The sequence below is a fragment of the Pan troglodytes genome, chromosome 9 (genome assembly GCF_028858775.2).
Source record: "Pan troglodytes isolate AG18354 chromosome 9, NHGRI_mPanTro3-v2.0_pri, whole genome shotgun sequence".
Classification (NCBI taxonomy): domain Eukaryota; kingdom Metazoa; phylum Chordata; class Mammalia; order Primates; family Hominidae; genus Pan; species Pan troglodytes.
In genome coordinates this window covers 111,807,121-111,832,527 of record NC_072407.2, presented here as the reverse complement: position 1 = coordinate 111,832,527, position 25,407 = coordinate 111,807,121, and the positions used below count along the sequence as shown (strand labels likewise).

Sequence of the window (25,407 nt, the reverse complement as noted above, 5' to 3'; positions counted from 1 at the left end):
AGTAATTCTACTGTACTTAAACTGCTTTGGGCAACCAGTCTTAATAGACGATATAAAATTCAGTGGGACTTTGTGGCACAATATCTATGTATTTTCAATTCACTTCTGGTGATATTTTGCTCTATTTTAAACAGCTTACAATAAAGCTTTGATATTCACCTTAGAAAACCAAGTTGTTTATTGAGCATTTACTTGTTTATTTAATAGTTGTCTATTTAATGTTTATTTATTTAATGTAAATAATGTTTTTTTCCTGTAATTTGTGTGCATCTGTTTTTTAAAAAGCCTCATGAGACTTTTTTTTCATCTTTTTTTGAGACTTTTTCAATCATTAGCCTTTGATACAAGAAGAAATCATTATTTTACAGGAAAACTACCCTGTGAAAACAGGCAATTTTAAGCTTGACTTAAAACTCAGAAACAGCGACACTCTTGCAAGTGTAAATTATGGAATAAGTAATGTGATCTGGGGAAAGGAAAAAGAGTCCCCATGTCTCTCCCCAGATGATCTTCTGGCCAACAAGTTCTTTTCTGAAATTTCCCATTTAAAAAATTTCTTGTTAAGATGCAAATTCCCTTAGGAGAGATTAGACATTAAGCCTTGTTCACACTAAAATTTAAGTGGCTAGTATCATATTTTTTCCCTGAGAAAAAGTTAATAGCTTATAAGCCCCTGAGCTCAGGAGAATGAAGGAAGGGATGAGAAATAACTACAGAGATGAGGAAAGTGTATCAAAAAAGGGGCTGGTAGCCCCTAAATTATACTTTGTCAGCTTCACAGTTCTGCAGGGTTTGATGTCCCCAGCTGGGCAGGGGCCCAAGGCTAAGCGCGCTGGAATGTGCTGCTCTCTTCCTAGCCTTGATAGTTTTCAGATTTGGTATTAATAAATCCTTTAATGATTTCCTGATGGTATACCATAACAAGTAAGGAAAAAAATCTCTTGTCTATTTCAGAATTTCTAGTGGGATATTCTTAGTTTATTGATTTTTAGGATGTAATTGATTCTGGCCAGTCATTCATTAGTAATGGGCAAATTGATTTAAATATTCAATAACTGTGCTATGCCCAACCATGTATTTACATATGTCTTTATAAGAACCGCCAAGGGTAATTTTACATTTATCTATTCAAGTGCGGGCTAGTGTTGAGTTCAGCACTAAATTACTCATGGCAATTTTTTATTTTAAAGCCAGATTAGGATTCCAAATTGTATGTGTTTGCCAAATACCGAATAATTCAGGTGGTTTTAACCAATTCTCACTGCAAATGCAAGAGTGAGAAAATAAGTGATTGGGAGTAATTAACAAGAAAGTAAATGATGACTTAGAAAGATAGAAGGTCATTCTAATGGCAATGATAAAGTCGATCTGGGCTGATGATTGGCAGAAAGCAAGAAGTGAATAAAAGCAGTTAATGTTATCAAGTTAATGCCATGTTTTGAATACTGTGCTAACTCCTTTACATGCATTCTCTCATTGAATCATTATATAAGACATAGGAAATAGGTGCCACTATCATACTGAGTTCATAATTAGGAAATTTATTGTTGAAAGATGTTGGTCCCATGCCTATTCACAGAGCTAGAAAGTGAAAGGTCATCTAACTTGTCAGATGCTGGTTATCTAACTGCAGAGTCGCCATATAATTTTAGTGCCCAAATGTGAAACAACTTGTTCTACTGAAAGGGATTAAGATAAAAGCAAGAGGAAAGAAAATGCAAAAGATATTCGGCTCTTGGGATATAGATTGCTGGGATTAGAGGTACACACACTGCAGCTTCATCTTCTCTGTGAGACATTCTTGATATCCAGTCAGAATCAATCTTGTCTCCTCTGGGTTCCCATAGCGCTGTACATGTAAGCTTGTTACCTCATTTTCAGAGGTTGATTTGTTCTTCACCATGAATTTTATATATATATATATAAAATATATAAAATAATATATATATAAAATTCACAACTTGATTGAGGTATCATGAAGTATAATTGACCTACAATAAACTTCACATATTTAAAATGTACAATTTGATGTTTGACATACATGAATGCCCTTGAGACCATCACTACAATCAAGAAAGTAAACACATTCTTGACTTCCAAAAGTTTGTTTGTACTCCTTTATAATTCCTTCCTTTATCCTTGCAGTAGGGTTCTCCAGAGAAGGAGAACTATTAGGATACACACACACACACACACACACACACACACAAAATTAGCTCACAAGATTATATGATTATGGAGGCTGGGAAGTCCCCAAATCTCCATCTTTCCAGCTGGACACCCAGGAGATTCAATGGTGTAGTTACAGTCCACATCCAAAGGCGTGAGGACATCCAAAGCCAATGTTGTAACTTCTGATTTGAAGGCTGGCCGGCTAGGGACCTAGGAAAAGCCAATTTTTCAGCTCAAGTGCAAAGGCAAGAAAAGACAGATTTCTCACTTCAGGTAGTCAGGCAGAAGTACCCTCTTACTCAGCCTTTTGCTCTATTCAAGTCTTCAATTGACTGGATGAGACCCACCCACATTAGGGCAATCCACTTTACTCAGCCTACTGATCAAATGTTCACCTCATCCAGAAACACCCTCACAGACACACCCAGAATAATGTTTGGCTAAATGTCTGGCATCCTGTTGTCCAGCGAAGTTGACACAAAAAATTAACCACCATACCCCTCCTCTCTTCCCCAGTTCCCAGGCAACTACTGATCTGCTTTCTGTCACCATACATTAGTTTGCATTTTGGGAATTGTATATAAATGAAATCATACAGTATGTACTCTTTTTCCTCTAACTTCTTTCATTCAGCATAATTATTTTGAGTTTCACCCATGCTGTTGAACATATCAAGAGTGCATTCCTTTTTATTGCTAGGTAATTTTCCATTGTATGAATGTAGCAGTTTCTTCATTAGTCTCTTAATGGACATTTGGGTTGTTTCCAGTTTTTAATTATTACAAATAAAGCTGCTATGAATATTCATGTATAAGTCATTGTGTGGGAATATGCTTTTATTTCTAGGAGTGGAATAGGTGAATCCTATAGTAGGTGCTATGGTCTGAATGTACATGTCCCTCCCTTTCCTGCAATTCGTATGTTGAAATCCTCAAGCCCAAGGTGATTGTATTAGGAGACAGGGCCCTTGGGAAGTGGGATTAAGACATTGGGGCAGAGCCCTCGTGAAAGGGGGGCCTTATAAAAGAGGCCCCAGACCTCTCTACCCTTTCCACTGGGTGAAGACATGGCAAGAAGTCACAGTCTATGAGCCAGAAACCAAACCCTCACCAGACACCGAGTCTTCCTTGATCTTTGACTTAACCTTCAGAATTGGGAGAAACAAATTTTTATTGTTTATAAGCTACCTAGATTGTGGTACGTTTGTTATAGCTGTAGGTTTAACTTTGTAAAAAATGGCCAAACTCTTTTCTGAAGTGGATATTCAATTTTACATTCCTACTAGCAGCATATGAGAGTTCCCTTTTCTCTGGAACCTTGCCAACACTTGGTATGGCCAGTCTCTAAGTTTATTCATTCTAATATGTGTGTGGTGATAGCTCATGTTAGTTTTAATTTGCATTTTTGTAATGACTAATGATAGCATATTTTCATGTGCTTTTTGTCATTTATATATCTTCTTTGGTGAAAATATCTATTCAAATATTTTGGCCATTTTTATTGGCTGGTTTATTTTACTATTATTGATTTTTGACAGTACACATTCTGGTACAATTATCTTATTAGACATATGATTTTCAAATACTTTCTCACAGCCTATGGCTTCTCTACACATTAACTTAGCAGTTTCTCTTCAAGAGCAGAAGTTTTTGATTTGATGATGTCTCTTATATAAGGATTGTTTTTTTAAATTGATTATAATTTCGTTGGTGTTTCAAATAAATATTTGCTTAACCCAAGATCGTGAAATTTTTCTGTTTTCTTCCAGAAGATTTATATTTTTTAGGTTCTGTGCTCCATTTTGAGTTAATATTTATGCCTGGTACATGTTATGGATCAAAGCTTTTTATTTTGCGTGCTAATATCTTTGTTCCAGTACCAGGGAAAGACTATCGTTTCTCCATTGAATTACCTTTCCACGTGTGTTGAAAATCAGTTGTCCATGTCTGTTTGTGTCTATTTCTGGGTTCCCCATGGTGTTACATTGGCCTATACACCAATGCCACACTGTTTGGGTTACTGTGGCTTTATTGTAAGCAGCTGTGTAGAAAGCAGTGTTAGCTGTAGTTCTGAAAATCTTTTTCCAAACTTTTTGACTAATTTAGGTCCTTTACTTTTCCAATATGAGTTTTTGAACAAGTTTTTAAGTTCTACCAAAAAGTCTACTAGAATTTTAATTAGGATTACACTGGATTATAGATCAACTTGGGGAGAATTGGCATTTGACAATTGTGTCTTCTGATCCATGAACTCAGTATAACATATGTCTTTATTTAGGATTTATTTAATTTTTCTCAGTCATGTCTTACATTTTTCAGTTTATGTCATATCATTTGTTAGATTATCCCCAAGAATTTCATATGTTTTATGCTATTATAAATGGTACCTTTAACAAATGTCAATTTCTGATTATTTGTCATTACTTCTAGGGGTTTATTTATAGATTGTATTGGATTTTTTACATAGGTTATCAGGTTGTCTGTGAATAAAGACAGGGTTACTTTTTCCTTCCCAATTTGGATGCCTTCTCCTCCCTCCTTCTCTCCTTCCCTCCCTCCCTCCCTCCCTTCCCTCCCTTCCTTCTTTACTTCCCCTCCCTCCCTTCCCTTCTCTTCCCCTCCCTCCCTCCCTCCCTCCCTTCCCTCTCTCATTCTCTCTCTCTTTCCTTCATTCCTTCCCTCCTTGCTTCTTCTCTTGTTCTCTGTTTCTCTCTTTCCTTCCTTCCCTCCCTTCCTTTCTTTCTTCCTTCTCTTGTTCTCTTTCTCTCTCTGTCTTTCCTTCATTCCTTCCCTCATTCCTTTTTTCCCTCTTTCCGTCTTCTCTTGTTCTCTCTCTCTCCTTTCCTTCCTTCCCTGCCTCCCTCCCTATTTCCTTCCTTCCTTCCCTCCTTCCTTCCTTCCCTCCTTCCTTCCTTCCTTTCCTCCTTCCTTCCTTCCCTCCTTCCTTCCTTCCCTCCTTCCTTCCTTCCCTCCTTCCTTCCTTCCCTCTCTTGTTCTCTCTTTTCTCCCTTTCCTTCATTTCTTCCTACATTCCTTCCTTTCTTCCCTCATTCCTTCCTTTCTTCCTCCCCTCCTTCCTTCTTCTCTTGTTCTGTCTTTCTCTCTCTTTCCCTTCCTTCCTTCCTTTTTTCTCTTTCTTTCCTTCATTCCTTCCCTCATCTCATTTTTTCTTCCATTCCTCCTTCCTTCCTTCTTCTCTTGTTCTCTTTCTCTCTTCCTTTCTTTCTTTCCTTCCTTCCCTCCCTCCCTTCTTTTCTCTCTCTGTCTCTCTCTCTTTTATTATTTGCCTTATTGCACTAGTTCGAGTCTCCAGTATAATGTTAGATAGAAATGGTGAGAACGCTATTTTCTGTAATTCTTCAGGTGCCTCTTCCCTCAGCCTTAGCTAGTTCTTTCACATGCATATGTTGATCAGTATTCAGCAGAATGCTCACAGGAGATCGTCTCTAGATACCTAGGGTTAGTGTCTGGTACAGCTCTCACCTCCAGTACTTTGTTCTGAGAACTCCAGCTCTGGTCTTCTCAGGCTCTCGATTCCATCTCCTTGGCTCAAAGATTCTGCTGGATTCTGCATGGGGCCTCCTCTGTACTCTGCTCTCTGTAAACTCCTTCAAGGCAGTAAGTGTGGGCAATTTTGGGGTTTACCTCATTTGTTTCCATCTCTCAGGGATTACTGTCCTTCATTGTCTGATGTACACTGGCTTGCCTGTTGTTTCATATATTGCGTCTTATTTTTATTGTTTCAAAGAGGGGTAAATCTGGCTACTGTTATTTCTTAACCAAGCAGTTATGTGTACATTGATTAGTCAGATAGTGGTCCAATGTTTACAATGAAAAAATAGCAGCTGGTATCTTCCAGGTTCCTGATGCTTGTCTCCCAGAATCAATTACTCACGTTTTCAACTGTTTCTTCTGGAACTTAACTCCGTATTTCTACTTGCGTGTTTCCATTGTTCTTTTGTCTTTCTTTTTTTTTGAGACGAGTCTCACTCTGTCGCTCAGGCTGGAGTGCAGTGGCACGATCTTGGCTCACTGCAAGCTCCGCCTCCTGGGTTGACGCCATTCTCCTGCCTCAGCCTCCCACGTAGCTGGGACTACAGGCGCCCGCAACTACGCCCGGCTAATTTTTTGTATTTTTTAGTAGAGACAGGGTTTCACCGTGTTAGCCAGGATGGTCTCGATCTCCTGACCTCGTGATCCAACTGCCTCAACCTCCCAGAGTGCTGGGATTACAGGCATAAGCCACCACACTCAGCCTCTATTCTTCTTTTTAATTTTTCAGTTTTAGCCTTTGGCTTTCTATTTCCCATCCTGCCGGTCACATTCCCATATCTACATACTTCTCCTCCCCACTCCCAATCTTCTAATTTAAGCATGTCATAATTTGGGATTAAATATCAAATAATGTACTCCAGCTTCTGTGACAGAGTGAGACCCCATCTCAAAAAAAAATCAAAGAAGTTTTATATTAATATAACCCCATAAATACTGTTGTTGAGTTTTGTTATAGGTTGTAGTAAAATTAAAAATTTCGGCGCAGTGGCTCACGCGTGTAATCCCAGCACTTTGGGAGGCCGAGGCGGGCGGATCACGAGGTCAGGAGATCGAGACCATCGTGGGTAACATGGTGAAACCCCATCTCTACTAAAAAAAATACAAAAAATTAGCCAGGCGCTGTGGCGGGCGCCTGTAGTCCCAGCTACTCAGGAGACTGAGGCAGGAGAATGGCCTGAACCTGGGAGCGGAGCTTGCAGTGAGCGGAGATGCGCCACCGCACTCCAGCCTGGGCAAAAGAGTGAGACTCCGTGTCAAAAAAAAAAAAAAAAAAATTCATCTTACGTTGGATATATTTCAATTAAATCATTAAGCATATATAATTAAATTCATATATAATATGAATTGATACATAAATATCAGGGCGATATTTCTAACTTAATATTTACTGCCTAAAAACAGTTCTTAGATTTTCAAGGGCAGAGAGCTAATTCACTTTGTTAGGCCCTGGTTCCCAATGAATGGCTAATGAATTCAATTTTATAAATTCATATATATATATATTTAAATATATATAAAATTCATATAAAATTCATATATATATATGAATTTAAAAATCAAAACTGCACAGGCCTCAGATCACCTAGAAAGCATTATAAGAATATATACATCTGGGTTCTAATCTGGATCTACTCAGTTTGAATCTCTAGGGTGGAACCTTAGAGAATGTATTGTTCAAAACGCCCTGTGAGTCACTCCGATTCAGCTAGCTGTTCTTCTGCAGTTTGGCAATAACAGCCATCAAGTCCATCTCATTTAAGACTCTCATGCTCTACCAACCAAGCTAGCCGGGCATATCAAACACATCTCATTTAAGAAGCAGCACATAGTTGTTGTAACTGTGATAACATCTTCATCATTACTGACCTGTCAGAGCGCACTAAAGTTTTGCTGTCCTGGATTTTTCTCTGACACTACACATCAGTCATAATGCGCTATGATCTCATCTGTCAACCAGCACCAAGCCATTGGCTTGTGTTTTGCCAACGACGACTGGATTATAATCGAACCTGAACTTGTAGACCTTAGGCATGATATTCACAATGCTGGAGTCACTGAACTGAAATAAGGGTCAATAGTCTCTTTTGAGAAGTCAGTTACAACGACATTGACTCAATAGCTTATGTGCCCCTATTTTTTAGTGACGGTTTGCAAAATTTTTGTTTTTTGTTAAGGGTAGCCTTGAACGCAATGTGCTGTACAAGTTACCATTAGCACCACCTGTCTTTCCATTAGCTGCTGTAGCCTAATTAGATTTATACCATATCAAGAAATATTCAAAGTGTGCAAATGTCAGAGCTTCACCCTATTTAGCCATCCATTGGGAACCAGGGCATAGCAAAGTGAATTAGCTCTCTGCCCTTGAAAATCTAAGAACTGTTTTTAGGCAGTAAGTATTAAGTTAGAAATATCACCCTGAGATATAAACTCCAGGTCCTTCTTGGAAGATGTTGCAACCTTTCCCAGTAATCATCACAAGTGCTAATGCCAGATGCATTATTAACAAAGCATATGCACACGCTGGGAACTTTAGAACAGTAAAATTTGTCTTAATGACCAGGCGGACTCCAATATGTAAGTGACACAGACTGAACAGCTGCGCTGCATAATTCACCTTCATCTTACAGTTTTGAAAACGAACATGTTTGCCTCATAATCTATTGCAGATGTGAAGTAATTCCAACCATTTCAAAGCCCAAGTCTTCCATACAGTTCCTTCTTTATGGGAGTGTACCACACTTCATTAGAGAAAAACAAGTCTAAAATATTTGATTTGCAGAAATACTATAAAATCTCACATATTACATCAATCACACTTTTCAAGACTATATGGAAACTAAGCTTGATAACATCAACCTCTGCTCCTGAAGGAGACTGTTTTGTCATTCAGAGTGCATATTAGGTGCTTCAAAATGATAAAGTTCTAAGAATTCTGTAGAACTAAGCAAACTAACCATTAACTTATTGATTCATGCATTCATTTATCTATCTAATCATTCAAGAACTTTTAAATAAGTACCTTCCACGTGCCAGGCACTAGGATACTGAGAAGTATAATGAAGAAAACATAAAGTAATAGGAAAGAGGGTAACAGGAGGGTTGGGAGGTGTATGCTACTTTAAATAGAAAAGGCCCCTTTGATGAGGCATCATTCTAGCAGAGACCTGAATAAAGTGAGGAAGTAAGTCATAGAAATATCTAGGGACCATGTTCCTGGTAGAGGAAAAAGCAGATGCAAATGTCCTGAGGCAGAAACCTGTTGTAATATTTGAGCAACAGCAAAGAGGACAGGAGAATAAAAGGGGTAGGAGATATTAGAATATGGGAAATAATTTGAATGTGAGCTGAAAGCTGAAGAGAGGCTGTTTATAGGTCTTAGGCAGGGGGTAGCATGGTCTGACTTAGGACCGTAGAGGATTGCCGTGAGTACTGTGTGGAGTGTTGATTCAGTGGGGCTGGGACAGGGGAGGGGTATATCAGGAGAAATGTAGAGGCAGAAATTTGTAGCTCCTGTGATCCTTATGCCAGTGTTAAAAATCTACAGCAGATCTTCAAAGACAGGTTATATATTATTGATTTGCTGCTACAGCTGTGTTATCTTCAGAAAAACCCTACATTGCTGTAATTCAGTTGTGCAAGTATTAAAATAAAATGCACCATGTTCTAAAAGCCAGGTTTCCCTGCACTCCTTTAAGAAGGAGGAAGGTTAAAAAACAAATGAAAGTGTCTCTTTTTTTTTCTGCACATGGAGCATAAATCGTTACTTATCTAGAGTGAGTAGGAAGGTATTATTTATAAAGCAGAGTTGTTAAGTGTTATTGCACAGGTTGTCCAATATTTGATTTTATAAGAGATCTTCAAAAAAGTTTTTGGAGGAAGAAAAATAATTCTAAGTTTTGCTGAAAACACAAAAATTATTAAGTACATAATTTTTTTTCTAATACCAAATTGTATGAAAACATAAACATCTGTTTTGTAATGCAGATTCACATACCTAATACCAAGAGGTCTGAAATAATAAATTTGGATGTGATCCAAGAATCTCTATTTTTAACCTGATGGATAGAAATGAATGGTTGGCACATACTTCAGACAATTGTCTATGATAGTTTTTCTCAATACTAAGCCTTTGGTAAAGTTTGATAATATATGTTTAATTAAGATAATGAAGTTTAGGTATTTATATTTCAGGCATTGTAGCACCTATTCAGACTGTACTTTTCTGGAAACTCCTTTCTGCTCTCCTTCTTGTCACATGGTTATTGAGGGACAGTGGTTTCCTGCAATATTATTTTATTTCTGCTTCTTCCTCTCATCCATAGCTAGTGTTGATTGGTCCAAACTGCTGTCTTGACTCAAGCCAGGCCAATCAGAACTGTTCCTTGGAACCAGAAATTCAAGCCTGCTGGTTGAAGCCATCAGATAGAAAATATAAGAGTGTTTTATGGTACATTGGAAAGAACTGATAATCAGTAATAGAAAGGAAGTAGGCTGGGCATGGTGGTCCATGCCTGTAATCCCAATGCTTTGGGAGGCTGAGGTGGGAGAATTGCTTGAGGCCAGGAGTTCGAGACCAGCCTGGGCAACATAGTGAGACCTATGACCAATCAGCTGGTCATGATGGTGTGTACCTGTAGTCCTCAGCTACTCGGGAGGCTGAGGCAAGTGATCCTCAAGTGATCCTTTTGAGCTGAGGAGTTCAAGGATGCAGTGAGCCATGATCACACCACTACACTCCATCCTGGGTGACAGAAATTCTTGTCTCTAAACAAACAAACTAACAAACAAACAAACAAACCAATTACATTCTTACTCTGTACTTCAGTATCTGTACTAGTTAGCAATTGCTGTGTAACAAATTACTCCAAAACTTGCTCAGCATGGTGACTGTAGTTAATAATAATGAATTGTTTACTTCAAAGAGATTTTAAATGTTTGCATCACAAAAACAATGATAAGTAGGTGAGATGATGGATATGTTAATTGACTTAATTTAATCATTCCATCATGTATATATATTTCAAAACATCACATTGTATTCCCTAAATATATACAATTACAAAAAACTGTATTAATTTATTATCTCTGATTTCTGTGGGTCAGGAATTCAGACATGGAGTAGTGGTAATGGCTTATCTCTGCTCCATGATGTTTGGCACCTATGCTGGAAGTTTCAAAGTCTGGACACTGGAATTGTCTATATCTAATTCACTCACATGTCTGTGGACTGATGCTGGCAGCTGGCTGAGACCTTAGTTAGCTAGGGTGGTTGGTTGGAGCAACTCACGCAGCCTTTCCATGTGACCTGGGCTTCCTCACAACATGGTGGTGTAGGGTGACAAAACATCAGTGGTTTGCTTGGCACTGAGGGGTTTCCCAGGACATTGGACATTTAGTGCTAAAACTGGAGGAGTCTCTGGCAAACTGAAATGACTTATTTACCCTACATGATGGCTTGGTTCCAATGGCAGTGTACCGAGAGATAAACAGTGTGTAAAATGGAAGTTGTATCTTTTTCTTTAACCTAGTCTTGGAGGTTCAATAGTATCACTTCTGTCATGCTCCATTGGTTGGAACAATCATAAACTCTAGTTTGGATTCAAGGGGATAGAACATATACTCCCCACCCCATGGCAAGACAGATGTCAGTCATGAGATAAGCATGTGGGAGTGAAGAAATATATCACTGTGGCCATTTCTGAAAAAATACAATATGTCATAAAATTTTTCTGTAAATCCCCCTTTTCCTTAGTTCAGATTGGGTTTCTGTCACTTGCAAGCAAAATAGTAATTTAAAAACCCTCACTATTACCAGTTAATAATATTTCAATGATCACTTGAGAGTTTGGGTTGGCATTTATTGATAGTTATGAATATTAAGAAGCCTAATCTAGTCCTGAGCTGGTTACTCTATAAGCTAAGGGAAGTAGGCAAGGAAATACCTGCCACCAATGCCAAGGTTTCAGCCAGAAAGAGCCTGTATCTGCCTCAGCATGTGAACAAGTGTATTATGAGGGCGCTAAATTTTGTGCAATATTAATGTTGGCTGAGAAACATGACAAAGGAGCCATTACTAATTTCCTATCATAGGATAAAAAATAAAAAGCTTGAGAATGTTCCCACTACTAGAGACTCAGAGTGGTAACCTTTCTGGTTACAATATTTACAAAATTTACCTTTAGGTAAGGATGACTGACTTACTAATAGAATATGTTTGATTATCAGTCATTTAAAAGGGCTAAGCAGGCAGTAGGGGTGAGAGAGGGGGCAGAGTTTTGGATCACAGAGGCCAGAATTTCTCCCAGCTCCCTCCCTCACCAGCTCTCTGTGATACTGACTTGCCCACCGCAGTGCTATTCCCAGGAAAGTCTGTTAGCTTGCCAGAACCTCTACTGAAGGGGAGGTTGGAAAAGTTTATTATTATTATTATTATTATTATTATTATTATTATTAAAGAGAGAGCTGGTGGGAGAAAAGCTTTCAATGGCTTTTTTTTTTTTTTTTTTTTTTTTTTGAGACTGAGTCTCGCTCTGTCACCCAGGCTGGAGTGCAGTGGCATGATCTTGGTTCACCGCAACCTTTGCCTCCCGGGTTCAAGTGATTCTCCTGCCTCAGCCTTTCGAGTGGCTGGGATTACAGGCACCCGCCACCATGCCCAGCTAATTTTTGTATTTTCAGTAGAGACAGGGTTTCGCCATGTTGGCTAGGCTGGTCTCGAACTCCTGATCTCAGGTGATCTGCCAGCCTCTGCCTCCCAAACTGTTGAGATTATAGGCGTAAGCTCCTGCGCCCAGCCCCAACTACTCTTCTCTCTATTGTGGGCTTCTTCTACTACCGCTACCATTCCTACCAGTTATTGGGAAAGCAAATCATGATACCCAATGTAATTGTACCTTAAGAAAAGAAAAATTTTAAATGAAATCATAAAAAAGATATTAAGATATGCATTCTTTTTTGTTGTTGTTGTTTTGAGATGGAGTTTCCTTTTGTCTCCCAGGCTGGAGTGCAATAATGCGATCTCAGCTCATTGCAGCCTCTGCCTCCTGGGTTTAAGTGATTCTTCTGCCTCAACCTCCCGAGTAGCTGGGATTACAGGCACCTGCCACCACACCTGGCAAAATTTTTGTATTTTTAGTAGAGACGGGGTTTCACCATTTTGGTTGGGCTGGTCTCGAACTCCTGACCTCAGGTGATCTGCCCTCCTCAGCTTCCCAAAGTGCTGGGATTACAGTTGTGAGCCACCGTGCCCGGCCAAGATACACATTCAAAATGTAAAATACTAAAGAAACATAGAATTTTAAATGATAAATGCTATAGAAATAAGGAAAATATTTTAAAATAACTTTAATCAGGTTTAAAAGTATGGAGTAAAACATTAAAACCAGTTAAAGTAAGAAGAAAAAGAAACATAAAATAGGTCATAACATAAAATAAAAATTAAAGTTGAAAGGCAAGAAGTTACAAAGGGAATTAAAACAGAATAAATTAGAAACAAGATTTTCTAAAACTACATAAATGTGCAAAGGTGTGTTCTCAATAATGAAGAGTAAAATGATAGCTGAAAACATTCTGTGGATACGAGTCTTAAACAAGGTCTTCCTTAGCATGGAATTCCTCTTAATAAAGAGCCCACATTAACTTGCCAGCCATTCATCCCTCTAGCTCGTGTGCCTTCTTCATCTTCATATCCTTGGAGTCTGGCACACTGTAGACATAGGTGCTTAATAGTTATAGAAAAAAATGAATAAATGTTCTGTGAATGCCTTTTATTTACAAGACACCTTTTGGGAGATGTTTGCATAAATTAGCTCATTTCAGTCTCATAATAATCCCATGAATTATTTTTACCCTCAGTTTATCAGAGGGTGAGTCTTAAAGAAGGTGCGATTCTGCCTAAAATCACAAAAATAGTGTGTTAACTTTCCATCTGAGTACATTTTGGGAGTCACACACACACACACACACACACGCAACACATACACACACAATAGTATTAACAAGTGGGCCTATGGCTATCACCTGTCTCATGAGGATCCCTCATTTTAACTGCACAAAGAACGTCAGATTCTATTAATTCTCAGAAATTATCCAGGGACATACTGCTCTAGTCAGCTACTTCAGACTTGAATTGTCAGAAGACTATAGCAGATGGCTTCTCTATACATGCTAATATAAATGACAAAGCATTTAAACTTTGCTGTTGTACACGAACTAGCTAAACACATGAAAGCCCTTGGTACAACTTCAGAGGCTGCATGAATGCTATTACCGCGTTCATGGGGTATAGAAGGAAAACTGGATTTGACTGAAGCAGAACCAAGGATGAAGGACATTGCCTCACAGTAGAGTGAAGGTGATTGGTCCTTTCCCTCCTCTGGATCAAGGATCAAATGAGACAACAGCTTGGAAGACAGTGTGCAAGAAAGGTGTTGGCTTTGGAGTCAGAAAAAAGTAAAATTGAATCCTATCTCTGCTACTTACTGGCTGTGTGACCATGTCAATTTAATTAAAATTTCTAGCCAAAGACTTAAACTTTCCATTTCCACATGGGGACAATAGAGTACTGCCTATTTCACAGGTTTCCTGTGAGGATCAAGTAGGTTATTGAAAATAGAACGTATAGTTAGCATTCAGTCCACACAAGAGCATAAATAAAACAATACTTTGAAGACACTCCAGGGAAGGAGAACAAGGGAGTGTTTGTGAGTGCTTTTTCACCCCACCTCTGGGTGTACCTGGGGCGCCACGTAACCTCAGCAGACCTCTGGCGACGGATGGGATGAGTTAGGAAGGACGTTATGGTAGCAAGATAGGAGTCCTATTTGCTGATCGTTTCATGTGTCAATCTCTTGTGAAATACTCAATAAGTTCCATGGAGTAATAGACAGTGTTTCATACTTCATCTGATCTCCTGAGGTGCCTCACATGGGGCTTGGCCCTGCACAGGTGCTCAATAGAATTGTTTGAATAATTATCAAGGTATTTTGAATCTCTGGCTTAATTGCCATGTTCTTGAAAGACAACTGAAGCATGGACTAGGCTCTAGTGATCTAGTTCTGGTCCTTCCTTTGCTATCTTTTTAGCGGTGTACATTGGGTAAATCACAGCCTCTCTGGGCCTCAGGTGGCTTATTTTCAAATGGATATGCCAAAAGGGACACTCAACCAGGTATTTTTATTTTGGGAGTGATCATCTATATCTTATACATCTAAGGTTAACATACCCCTGTGTAGGAAAATCATTGCATGGACATGAGGTGGGCTCAAATTTCCCCTTTCCTCTGCACTTCCCCAATAGCTTCCAGGGCTGTTTTGGTGTCAGAATCCTAGGAGAGAAATGTGTGTCATCTTTACTTCAACTTAATTTCACAGCTGAACCAGTGAGCCTTGAGCTCCCTGTTGTAGCCAACACAGCTTTGCCTTTGGGGCAAGAATGCGCTGTTCGGTGCAACGGTGCAATGACGCTTGCTTGTGGGATCTTCTATCTGTCAGTCAGGCCTTTGACAGGAGTTGGAGAGCCGTCAATTCAAGGTTAAAGTCTCTGGCAAGGACGGGCACCCTGGGATTCGTTTTGGCTGCCTGAAAGAAAATCTTCATTTGTTGGCTATTTTCATCTTATTAGGAGTAGCTTTGGGAGAAAAGAACATATTGTCTGTGTAGAGAAGGATATTTTTCTTCTTGTTTGCCAAGGCAAAATTGTATATATCTAGTTAATCTAAGAAATGCACAGAGCTATTAAAATGTTTGGAGGTGAACAATCCTTTGAAAATTAAGTTAGCAATATTCATATACAATAAATAGGACTAGTTATCTAAAGGAGAAATCCTCTGTAAAGGTATAAAGAGCTGAATTTTTATTGATTGATCGATTGATTAATTGATTGAGACAAGATCTTGTTCTGTTGCCCAGGCTGGAGTTCAGTGTTGCAGTCATAGCTCACTGCAGCCTCAACCTTCTGGCCCAAGCAATCCTCCTATCTCAGCCTCTGGAGAAGCTGGGACCACAGGCGTGTGCCACTTTTCCTGGCTAATTTTTAAATTTGTTTTTGTAGAGATGGAGTCTCCCTATGCTACCTAGGCTGGTCTCCAACTCCTGCACTCAAGTGTTCCTCTTGCCTCAGCCTCCCGTAAGTTATAAATTAGTAAGTATACTCCTAATACATTACATGTATTTTACTTGGAGAAAGACTTTGAAAAGTTACAAACATATACGTTGCAAAAATGGTAATTGACCCATCATCAGTGAGCCAACAAAATCTGACATGACCAAACTCTGTTGATAAATGGCAACTTATGAGACCTTTGGCCATAGACAACTGGTCTTATCTTCCTAATCATCTGTGTTATATGCCATATTATTTAAAATTTCAACAAAACTAGAAAAAAAGAGTAAGTAATGGCTCTGATTCATAAGAATGGTAATATGATAAATTAGGAAATCCTGCACGTTTTTTAAAAAAATTATTTTTAATCTTTATTTTAAATTTGGGGTACGCATGCAGGTTTATTACATGGATATATTGCATAATGTGAGATTTGGGCTTCTAGTGTACCCATCATCCAAATAGTGACCATTGTACCCATTAGATAATTTTTTCAATTCTCACCTGCTCCCAACCTTCCCCCATTGGAGTCCCCAGTGTCTATGGTTTCCATTTTTATGCACCCATTGTTTAGCTTCCACTTATAAGTGAGGACATGTAGTATTTGATTTTCTGTTTCTGAGTTATTTCGTTCAGGATAATGGCCTCTGGCTCCGTCCTTGTTGCTGCAAAGGACATAACTTCATTTTTTATGGCTGCATAGTATTCCATGGTGATATATACCACATTTTCTTTATCCAATCAACTGTTGAGGGACACCTAGGTTGATTATGACTTTCCTATTGTAAACAGGATCCTGAACATTTTGATTCTAGTAGAGTTCATAGAATCAAATGCTGATGACAGATTGTTAACATCCCAAAATCTTATTCATCTTTACCTATTTCCTAAGCAAAGTGAAAAGGAATGGCAATGCTTGCATGTTTCTGATATAGGACACTATATTAGGAGATCAGGAACTTCAACTTTTTAGAAAAAGACAGTGTATATTTTTGATGGGGTATCTGGCAATCTAATGAGTCTATAGATACCTTTACCATACAGGAGAAGCTGCACTTGAGAATCAACTAGAATACGTAGTTTAACAAAAAATGAAGCCCAACATCCAGAACAAGAGAAGCAAAATATCTCCTTCTGGAATCTTTCAACAAGTCTCTTGAAGTAACTAAAAAATTCAGACACATTGTTCTGAGTCATGAGAAATAACTCTTATACATCAATGGAAACCTGTCTTACACACTTTTTAAAAAAGAAAGGTTTTTACATTTATTAAGAATAGTATTACTATGTCTGAGGCTGTCTATTCAGATCTGTCATACTTTGGATTTTTTTCAAGAAATAGAAGACTTAAGAAATAATATTAATTTCATAAACTTCAGGATGGTTTCTTCTATGTCTTGCTAGAAATGCAAAAACAAACATAGTGATTTCTCCGTTTGGAGCTTGTCTAGCTGTTCCTTTTCTCTTATATGAGTACATATTCCTGCCTTGTAGATCTTACAGGAAATTTTTGAGACAAAATTTTAATTTTTAGATCAAACATAACTGATAGACTAAGCAAATATCACATAGATCCCAAGTACAAAATAATACAAATATTATGATGATTTTTTAAAATTACTTGCTTAAGCAGCAAATTGGAAGTTTGCATATTCCCAGATAAATTTGAATCTAGCTTAAAAGTCAATGTTGATATTGATAATCAACTTTCACTTGAATGAATATTAGGAAAACTGACAATAGTGTCTCTCTTGGTTTTGCTTAACTGGCATGGAAACTGCCCATAATTGTTTAACACATGCCATTGTCATCTCCCATGAGGTTCTATCCCAGGGATGGTAAATTTCTGACATATGACCCTTTTGTAGTCGTTGCATCAAAGCATTTTTTTCCTGTTGAGCCTAGATGTGACCTGAGAATCTTCTTCAACACACTTGAATCTGCCATTGTTGTCTGATTGGCATTTATATATATATAAAGATGAAACTTATTTGCCCTCTCTGACAAAGCACAAAATGTTCTTGCATTTTTATTTAAGCTGTGGTTACTTGAATATTTAATTATTTACAATATAATTGTGAGCAGATGGCAGCCTACAAGTTTTCCACTTATCCTGTGTGAGAGGAAGTAAGATCTTGTTTGCAGATTGCTCCTCGTGGGAAGTATGATGATCAATGTTTAGACACTTTCCATTTTTCAATTTTATGAATGACCTCCTTGCAGAATGCCAATGCAGTGCTTATGTGTTATGGGGTGTCAAATCAATTAGAACAAGTCAGAGAGATTTGTGAACAGACACTAATTTGCTGACATTTCAGTGACTTTTGAAAAATTGACTTAAATTTAACAGCAAGGTCACTAACACAAAATGACTTTTTTTTCTTGTTAAAAGAATAAAATCTGAGTATTGTATAAAAAGTAACTTCAGAAGGTCTAGGATTTTGGAAAACTTTCCCAGGGCTTTTTTGACAGACATATGTGTTCACAGATAGACATATTTAATTATATCTGTTGTATTTCTCCTCCAGATTTTACAATACTGGGAAAACCACTGGGTCAGGTGTGAAGCCAATGCCTACGTAGAACCTGAAGTTTCATTTCTGCTCAGTTACCTGACTATAAAAATTTTCTCTGGAGTAATATGTGAGGCCCATTTTAAACCTAGATGACTTTTGTATCAGTTCATTCTCATACTGCTATGAAGAACTGCCTGAGGTTGGGTAATTTATTAAGGAAAGACGTTTAATTGACTCACAGTTCCACATTGCTGGAGAGGCCTCAGGAAACTTACCATCATGGTGGAAAGCAAATGAGAAGCAGGCACCTTTTTCACAGGGCAGCAGAACAAGTGAGTGCAAGCAGGAGAAATGCCAGATGTGTATAAAACCATCAGATCTCATGAGACTCACTGATTATGAGAACAGCATGGGGGAAACTGCCCCCATGATTCAATTACCTCCACCTGGTCCCACCCTTGACATGTAGAGAATATGGGGATTGTAATTCAAGGTGCGATTTGGGTCGGGGCACAGAGCCAGATCCTACCAACTTGTGTCTGTTTATTGCTCCGTATTGGAGTCAATGGGTTAATAAAATCATTTCTAGATAAAGTATGTGTAGGAATCAGTCATGGAGAACATGTATGGTCATACCCCATGAGATTGAGATTATATTGCTAAATACCATAATTGAGTCTGATTCTACTAAAATAGCATAAGGTGCCAATCATGTTCAATTTTTCCCCCACTTTCAATGTATGATAATTAAAAAGATAAGATTTAATTCTGAACGATGACTGCCTCAATGCAATTATTCTAGTTCCAATGGCTGAATAGATGCTGCTCTGCAAATATAGGCAGCAGAGAATCAAATCCACCAACCTTTCAGTCACAGATTAATAGTTAATATTTGTAATATAATTTAGATCTGATTCAAATTCTCAGATTACTACAGTCTTATAATAGTTTTGTTTAGCTCTGGACAAAGCTTTGTATCGGTATGAGATAGCATAAGATATATTTCCTTTTAGGAAAAATTTAACTTGCCAGGGTTTTGTCTGTTCCTGTGGAATAATTATCCCAATTTCTTATATTCTGGGAAAAGTCACACTAAGCAAATGGCTAAATAGCACTATTTCTTGGATAACTAGTCTAAAAATATATTTTAGAGTTTATTTTACCTTCCAAAACTTTTCTGAAGCCTATAGGAAAAAAAATCCAAGAAGCCGTGTTTAATTTTATTAGTTTTTTTTTGACAACCTTTAAACATTAGTCCTTAATTATTAGATCTGGGGAATCCTAGTCTTTTTGTCTGTATGCCTTCAAATCTAAATTCATTTAGTCCTTCCTCATTACTCTAGGCAAAATGATCTAAATGCTAACCCTTTGTTGTCAACTGCTGATTTATCTACGTATCAACATTGGCTTCCCTACCTCCATACCTCTACCAGAATACCCATCTCTGACCTGGGCTTCAACTCCAGCAGTAGCAATGGCTGCACGAGTGAATGGTGTATTGAACACTCTACAAATGATGGCGGTGAGAGGAATACATTAGGAATGAAGCTGGAATTTTTGCCATCAAGAAATTCCCATCTCTTAAGGAGACAAAACATAAATAGAATCTACTTACTGCCTGCAAAACCACACATGTGTGCACAGATGCACACACACACAATAAAAATTGAAAACCTAGATGAGTATATATATCTGAGTATGAAGATGAATATCAACCTTTACTTTTAGATGCCAGAACAAATTTTATAGTATTTCATGTACACACACACTCTGATAGTGTCTCTCTCTTTGCAAAAGTTACAAGGATTAAGCTGCCTGTTGCCACAGTGAGATCCTTCATTATAATTATTTCATTAACTTTACATGATGTACAACAATAAGCTTATCTGTGTATTGTTACATATTTTTGTAATTAAAACTCCATCAGACTTGTCAGAATAAATGAACAGAACTCATTCTGCCTTATGTAAGATCCTTTATTTTTTTTTTTTGTTTCTTGCACTTTTATTGAAACACAACTTCACAACCCAGAGCGAAGATAGCCCAACTTAGTTTCTGGCACAAAATTCACACTGAATATTTGATAAATGAAATAAAATAAAACCCCCAATATGCTTGATGCTTTATTGATGGTCCTGGATGAGATGAAACACTGTATTCCACCTTCTCCATTTCCTTGTGGTGGTCTCATAATTTCAACTAGAACTTGGAGGAGAAGTAGAAACCAAGCTAATGAGAGTCCCATAAGCAAGAAGGAATGACCAGGGAAAACACTCCAAAATAACTGAGGTTTCCAGCTTCCTGGGGATTGATATGTTGGGAAATTACACAACTAAAAGATACTTGAGTATATTGTAAAGCTTGACTAAGCTCACCTTAATCACTATACCGTGCAAATACAGGAATCAAAATGCCATTGTTCAACTATACTGATCTCTGACATGTATCTTGTCTTTTCTCTTAATTACATTTATATTTTCACTGAATGTTCTTTGAAAATCCATTTGTGCCTTAATAGTGAAACTTAATTTGTGCAATTGAATTGTCATGAAAACATTACTGCTTCTTTCTCTTTGCCTCACTGTTATAGACTGTTGGGATAAAAAATAAATAGCAAATGGCATTAAAAAGCTGTGGTTGAGGAAAAAAAAAAGCATAGGCCTGAGTTCTAATCCATTTACTTCCATTAACCAGCTAGAGATATTGGATGAGTCTCTTCTTTAGCCCCTCCCTCCTTTTTAATTGTATTTTTGTTATCAGTTTTTCAAGAATTTTCCTACCTCAATTATCTTTTCTCTCAAACATAATCAATCCCTATGTCTCCATGGGGTCATTCCTATACGTTTGGATATTTCCCATCTTAATTTAAAAAAATGAAATGAAAACTTACCATGTCGTCATATCCCTCTAGTCAACATCCTTCCACCCAAACTGCTAGAAAAAATTGTCCATATAACTTATTTCCCCTTTTCTTTTCTAATATGGCTTCTGTATTTATTATGCCACCAAAACCACATCAATGAGTATCTGCAACTTTTGCGTTGCCGAATGCAAAAGATACTTTTCTAGACTGATAAACCACCTCGCTGTGAAACATTTTCCTATTTGGCCATTCTAGCATCACACTCTTATGCTTTCCTCTTACCAGTAGGCCATCCCTTGTCAGTTTCCTTTATTAGCTTCTCCCTTACACCTGAACTCCCTCCCTAGACAATCCCACCCCTTTCCATGGCTATGTGAACACTTGGGCCCTGGTTCTTACTCTTTCCCAAGAGCCTCTTTCATAAGTCTTTGAAATATCAACAGATTTTTTTTTCCTGTGGAGCCAAACTGTAAGTCAACACAGCTTCCAGCCCCATCAATAGTGGATCATTGCAACTTCCAGTACATTGAGTTCTCAACTGCAGAGGTGGCAACATTAAGTGGTGAAGTGTGCAGACTCTGCTTCTCCTGTGATATTGTGAGATTCTTGAGAGCAGGTATAGTTTTTTCATCTTCTGTATTTTTGCCCCTACCCCTTACATTCCAGCACCTAGATGAGTACCCAAATGGTGTTCACAATATGTTGACTTATTTGTAAGTGAACAATTCATGAGTGCTATGGTTGAGAAGACATTTTCTCTGCAGGCTGTGATGAAAAACATTGCACTTATTCAAAAGGTTCAACTAGCACTAAGGACAGTAGAGAGACACAATGGTTATTAAGCAAGCAAACATTTAATTTTTTAAAATATAGAAAACAGAATTAGAGAGGCTGTTAGCACAGTGTTACCCTTCAAAGAAAAATATTCTTGGGGCTCCAGAATGTAGCATGAATGTAGCAAGAATGAAGAGAACTTGTGCTGCATAGCCATTTTAAAAAGAATATATTTGAAGCTAGAAAATATTTATAATTATACAGAATTGTTTAATGCCATAGGGGTTAAATGTAGCATTTAGCATTACATTATTACATTTAACCTCTACGGCATTAAACAGTTCTATATAGTTATAATGTTTTCTAGCTTCAAATTTATTCTTTTAAAAATGGCTATCCAGCACATTTTCTTCATTCTTCTTTAGAACTCTTGGAAAATTCTTCAAGGATCTGAGAAACTGTGTGCCCAGTGGGTAAAGAGAAACCTAAATAAAGATGCATATTGGGCCATCGTTGTAGTTTGCTTTGGTATCAGTGGGGATGGCATGTGCTAAAGAAATGCAGGCTGCTATTATGACACAAAGCTGAGCTGTATGATGTCGTGTTAAGCACTTGGCATCAGGGGAGTTTGATCTCATCTGAAGTGTGAATAGGATTGGTGAAAGAGTGTTGTGTGCTTTTGCTGAGTTTAGGATGGTGTCAATTGTGCCTCAGGAGAAGAGTTTAGACATTCTGTCCTGATGAATGTAATCAAGTCTTTATTTCATGGTTTCTCTTAATGCAAATAGGTACAGGTTCATATTCGTCGATGAGGGTGAGAGGAAAACTATCTCCAACAGAAAGAATCCAGATAGGAAGAGAGAAAAAGAAAGACCAGAGATGGTATACTGTGGTGGTTAAAGGCCAGAGCCTGGGGAAAAAGTGGTTCTGGGTTTAAAGTCTGCCTCCAGCATTTTCTTGCTCTATAATTTTGGAGAAGTTACCAAAAATCTCAAAACCCAAGTTTCTTTGTAAGATATCTACATTTCAGACTTCTTGTGAAGACTAAAAAAGATAATGTAAGCACAAGCCTTAGTGCAGTGCAGATACAATAAGTGTGCAATAATTTGTAATTTGCATATGTCTTTATTCAAGAAAGTATTGGTCCAAAGAAAAAGCATCTGTTTATCTAATGGTTTATTTTATCTGCTAAAAGTGCTTTTCTTTCATTTCTGGCTGAGACCTCCTTGGTCCTATTTCTCCCAGGATTCTCCAATTCCAATTTTTGATTCTCCATGATTTTCTCTGATGGGCCATCCCTCCTATATTTAGATGAGATAATGCATGAGACACATTTAGAGTAATGCATAGTTGGAGAAAAGTGCTCTATAAATGGTAGGCATACTATTAATTGTCATTTCCATTCATCTTGCAGGATTTTGTGTCCTTTTTAAAACAGCCTCAATCACCTGATTCCTCCCTGCCACTTCTCTGCAAATGATAGATTTCACACATCTATAATTCTCTCATAGGTTCATGTGGGCTGCTCCTCATAACCCTGCTCAAACACTACTGAGGCATCAGGATCTTCAAGATTCATGTGAGTCGCCTCTCTCCCACGGCCTGCTCCTCTCTTGGCTAACTGGCCAGTTCTCTGGTTTCTCTGGGAATAACAATTGGGCATCTCCGTATGAATGTCTTTTATAGTTCCTTGCCTTGAACCTTGGTGAACTCCTGACCTGGTACCTGGTGCCCAGATTTCATGTCTGACTACTTTGTTTGCTCCAGGGGAATGCAGCTTTGAAAGTAGTGCCATGAATCAAATTGAGTTCAAAACCATGAAACAGAGGGTGTGGTTCAGATATTCATTATGGCACTTTCAGTCCTATTTGGTGCAAGAATGCAAATGCTCCCTGAGAGAAAAGCATCCCAGGCAGAATTAGTGTTTCAAGCTAGATATCAGCAAGTCCATATACATAAAAACTTTCTCATTCTTATTTTTTGTTTTCACTGAGAGCTATTTCGGGAGAGTTTATTTAAAATCTCACATTCATACAAGCGACTGTTAAAATGCAGCATGGCAATTTAAGGGGACCATAAGTGAACACATCTTTCTGACAACTTCATCATATTCACCTTGACAAGATTCAGAAAAGTGGGAATGTATACAATGTAGGATATACAAGGCAGGAAAATATTAAGGAGAAGAAAAGAAGACTGAAGAACCTAGCAGTTGGGAGGCGATGAGGTCAAAAGAATAATGGAAAAATATATTGGGGGTGGGGGTGGGAGAGACATATAAAAAGAATATTCTGAAAGGGAAGAACAAAAACAGGAGAGCTGAAATCTAAAAGTGTGTTTGTGTGTGTGTGTGTGTGCGCACGTGCCCACATGCTTTGTCCATAGATGTAAAGTATAAGGTTTAAAGTAGATTCAGTATTCTAATTTAATGAGACAGGAGAGTTACAGAATAAAGAAAAGGTTAAGAGTGGCTGTAGGAGTTACTGAGCTTAATTTGAGCTTCATAATTATGTATGTATACTGTTATTTCTAGTCTTTTCAGAAAACATATGCAGTGAAATTCCCATACAGTGCTTTTGCAGACTGTGGCTTTTTTCTGTTTGCATCTCCCCCTCCTCTTTACTTTTTAATTGTGTTTATACAAAGTAGGTTCTAATTTCTGCCTAGAGCAACACAGCTCTCTGCCTCAGCTATATTTTGCAAAATATAAACTAGAGAAGGGGTGGAGGGGTATTGTACTAACCTTGAAAAGCCTGTCAGCATGTTCCCTTCCTAACTCAACTGGCCAGATGCCTAATGGGAAAATGAACAGGGAAGAGGAATTCAGTGGCATATTTAGTCATGTAATGCTATAATTCTCCTGCCCAGAATAATGTGAAATATTTGGATGAGAGGTCAAAATGCAAGATTAAGAAGACAAAATTGTGTATTTCACACATTTCTCAATATTAAGTGTTTGTTCTCAAGGATCAAATTTTTGTAGATACAGGAAATGAAATAAAGGAAACTTACATCTCAAGAGAGCATTCATAATGATGTGCTATACCTTGGGATATAGTTTTTACTCCCTAACCCACTCATTTGATTCTCACAACAATTTTGGAAGGTTTGCACATGAGAAAAACCGAGACTCGGTTTTAAGAGGTTAGGCAACTTATCCAAGTCTCAGAAGGAAACTGAAATCCAGTTTGGTTTGAATCTCACATTTTGAATTCTACTTTTAAACTTTCTTGGTTAAAAAAAGTATTTCAAAATATGGGGAATGTATCAGAAATGGCAGGATTCAGAAATCACTGTAGTTTTTCTGCCCTATATATTTAATCAGGATGAAAAGAAAACCAAAAAAAGTACCTGTTCGAAGCATTTGTCATTCATTATTTTGAGGAAATCTTGGAGTAAGATGTCCAGGTTTGAAAAAATATTTGCT

At 37.9% G+C, this 25,407-nt stretch overlaps 1 protein-coding gene across 1 annotated transcript in view; it reads left to right on the top strand.

Moving 5' to 3' along the window:
* Positions 1 to 25,407, top strand: part of LOC134807377 (uncharacterized) — a 348,735-nt gene that overhangs the window by 243,284 nt on the left and 80,044 nt on the right. Inside the window, exon 4 of the mRNA XM_063784495.1 lies at positions 15,777 to 15,851. Coding sequence (XP_063640565.1) covers positions 15,777 to 15,851 — 75 coding nt within the window. The remainder of the gene's footprint in view (positions 1 to 15,776; positions 15,852 to 25,407) is intronic.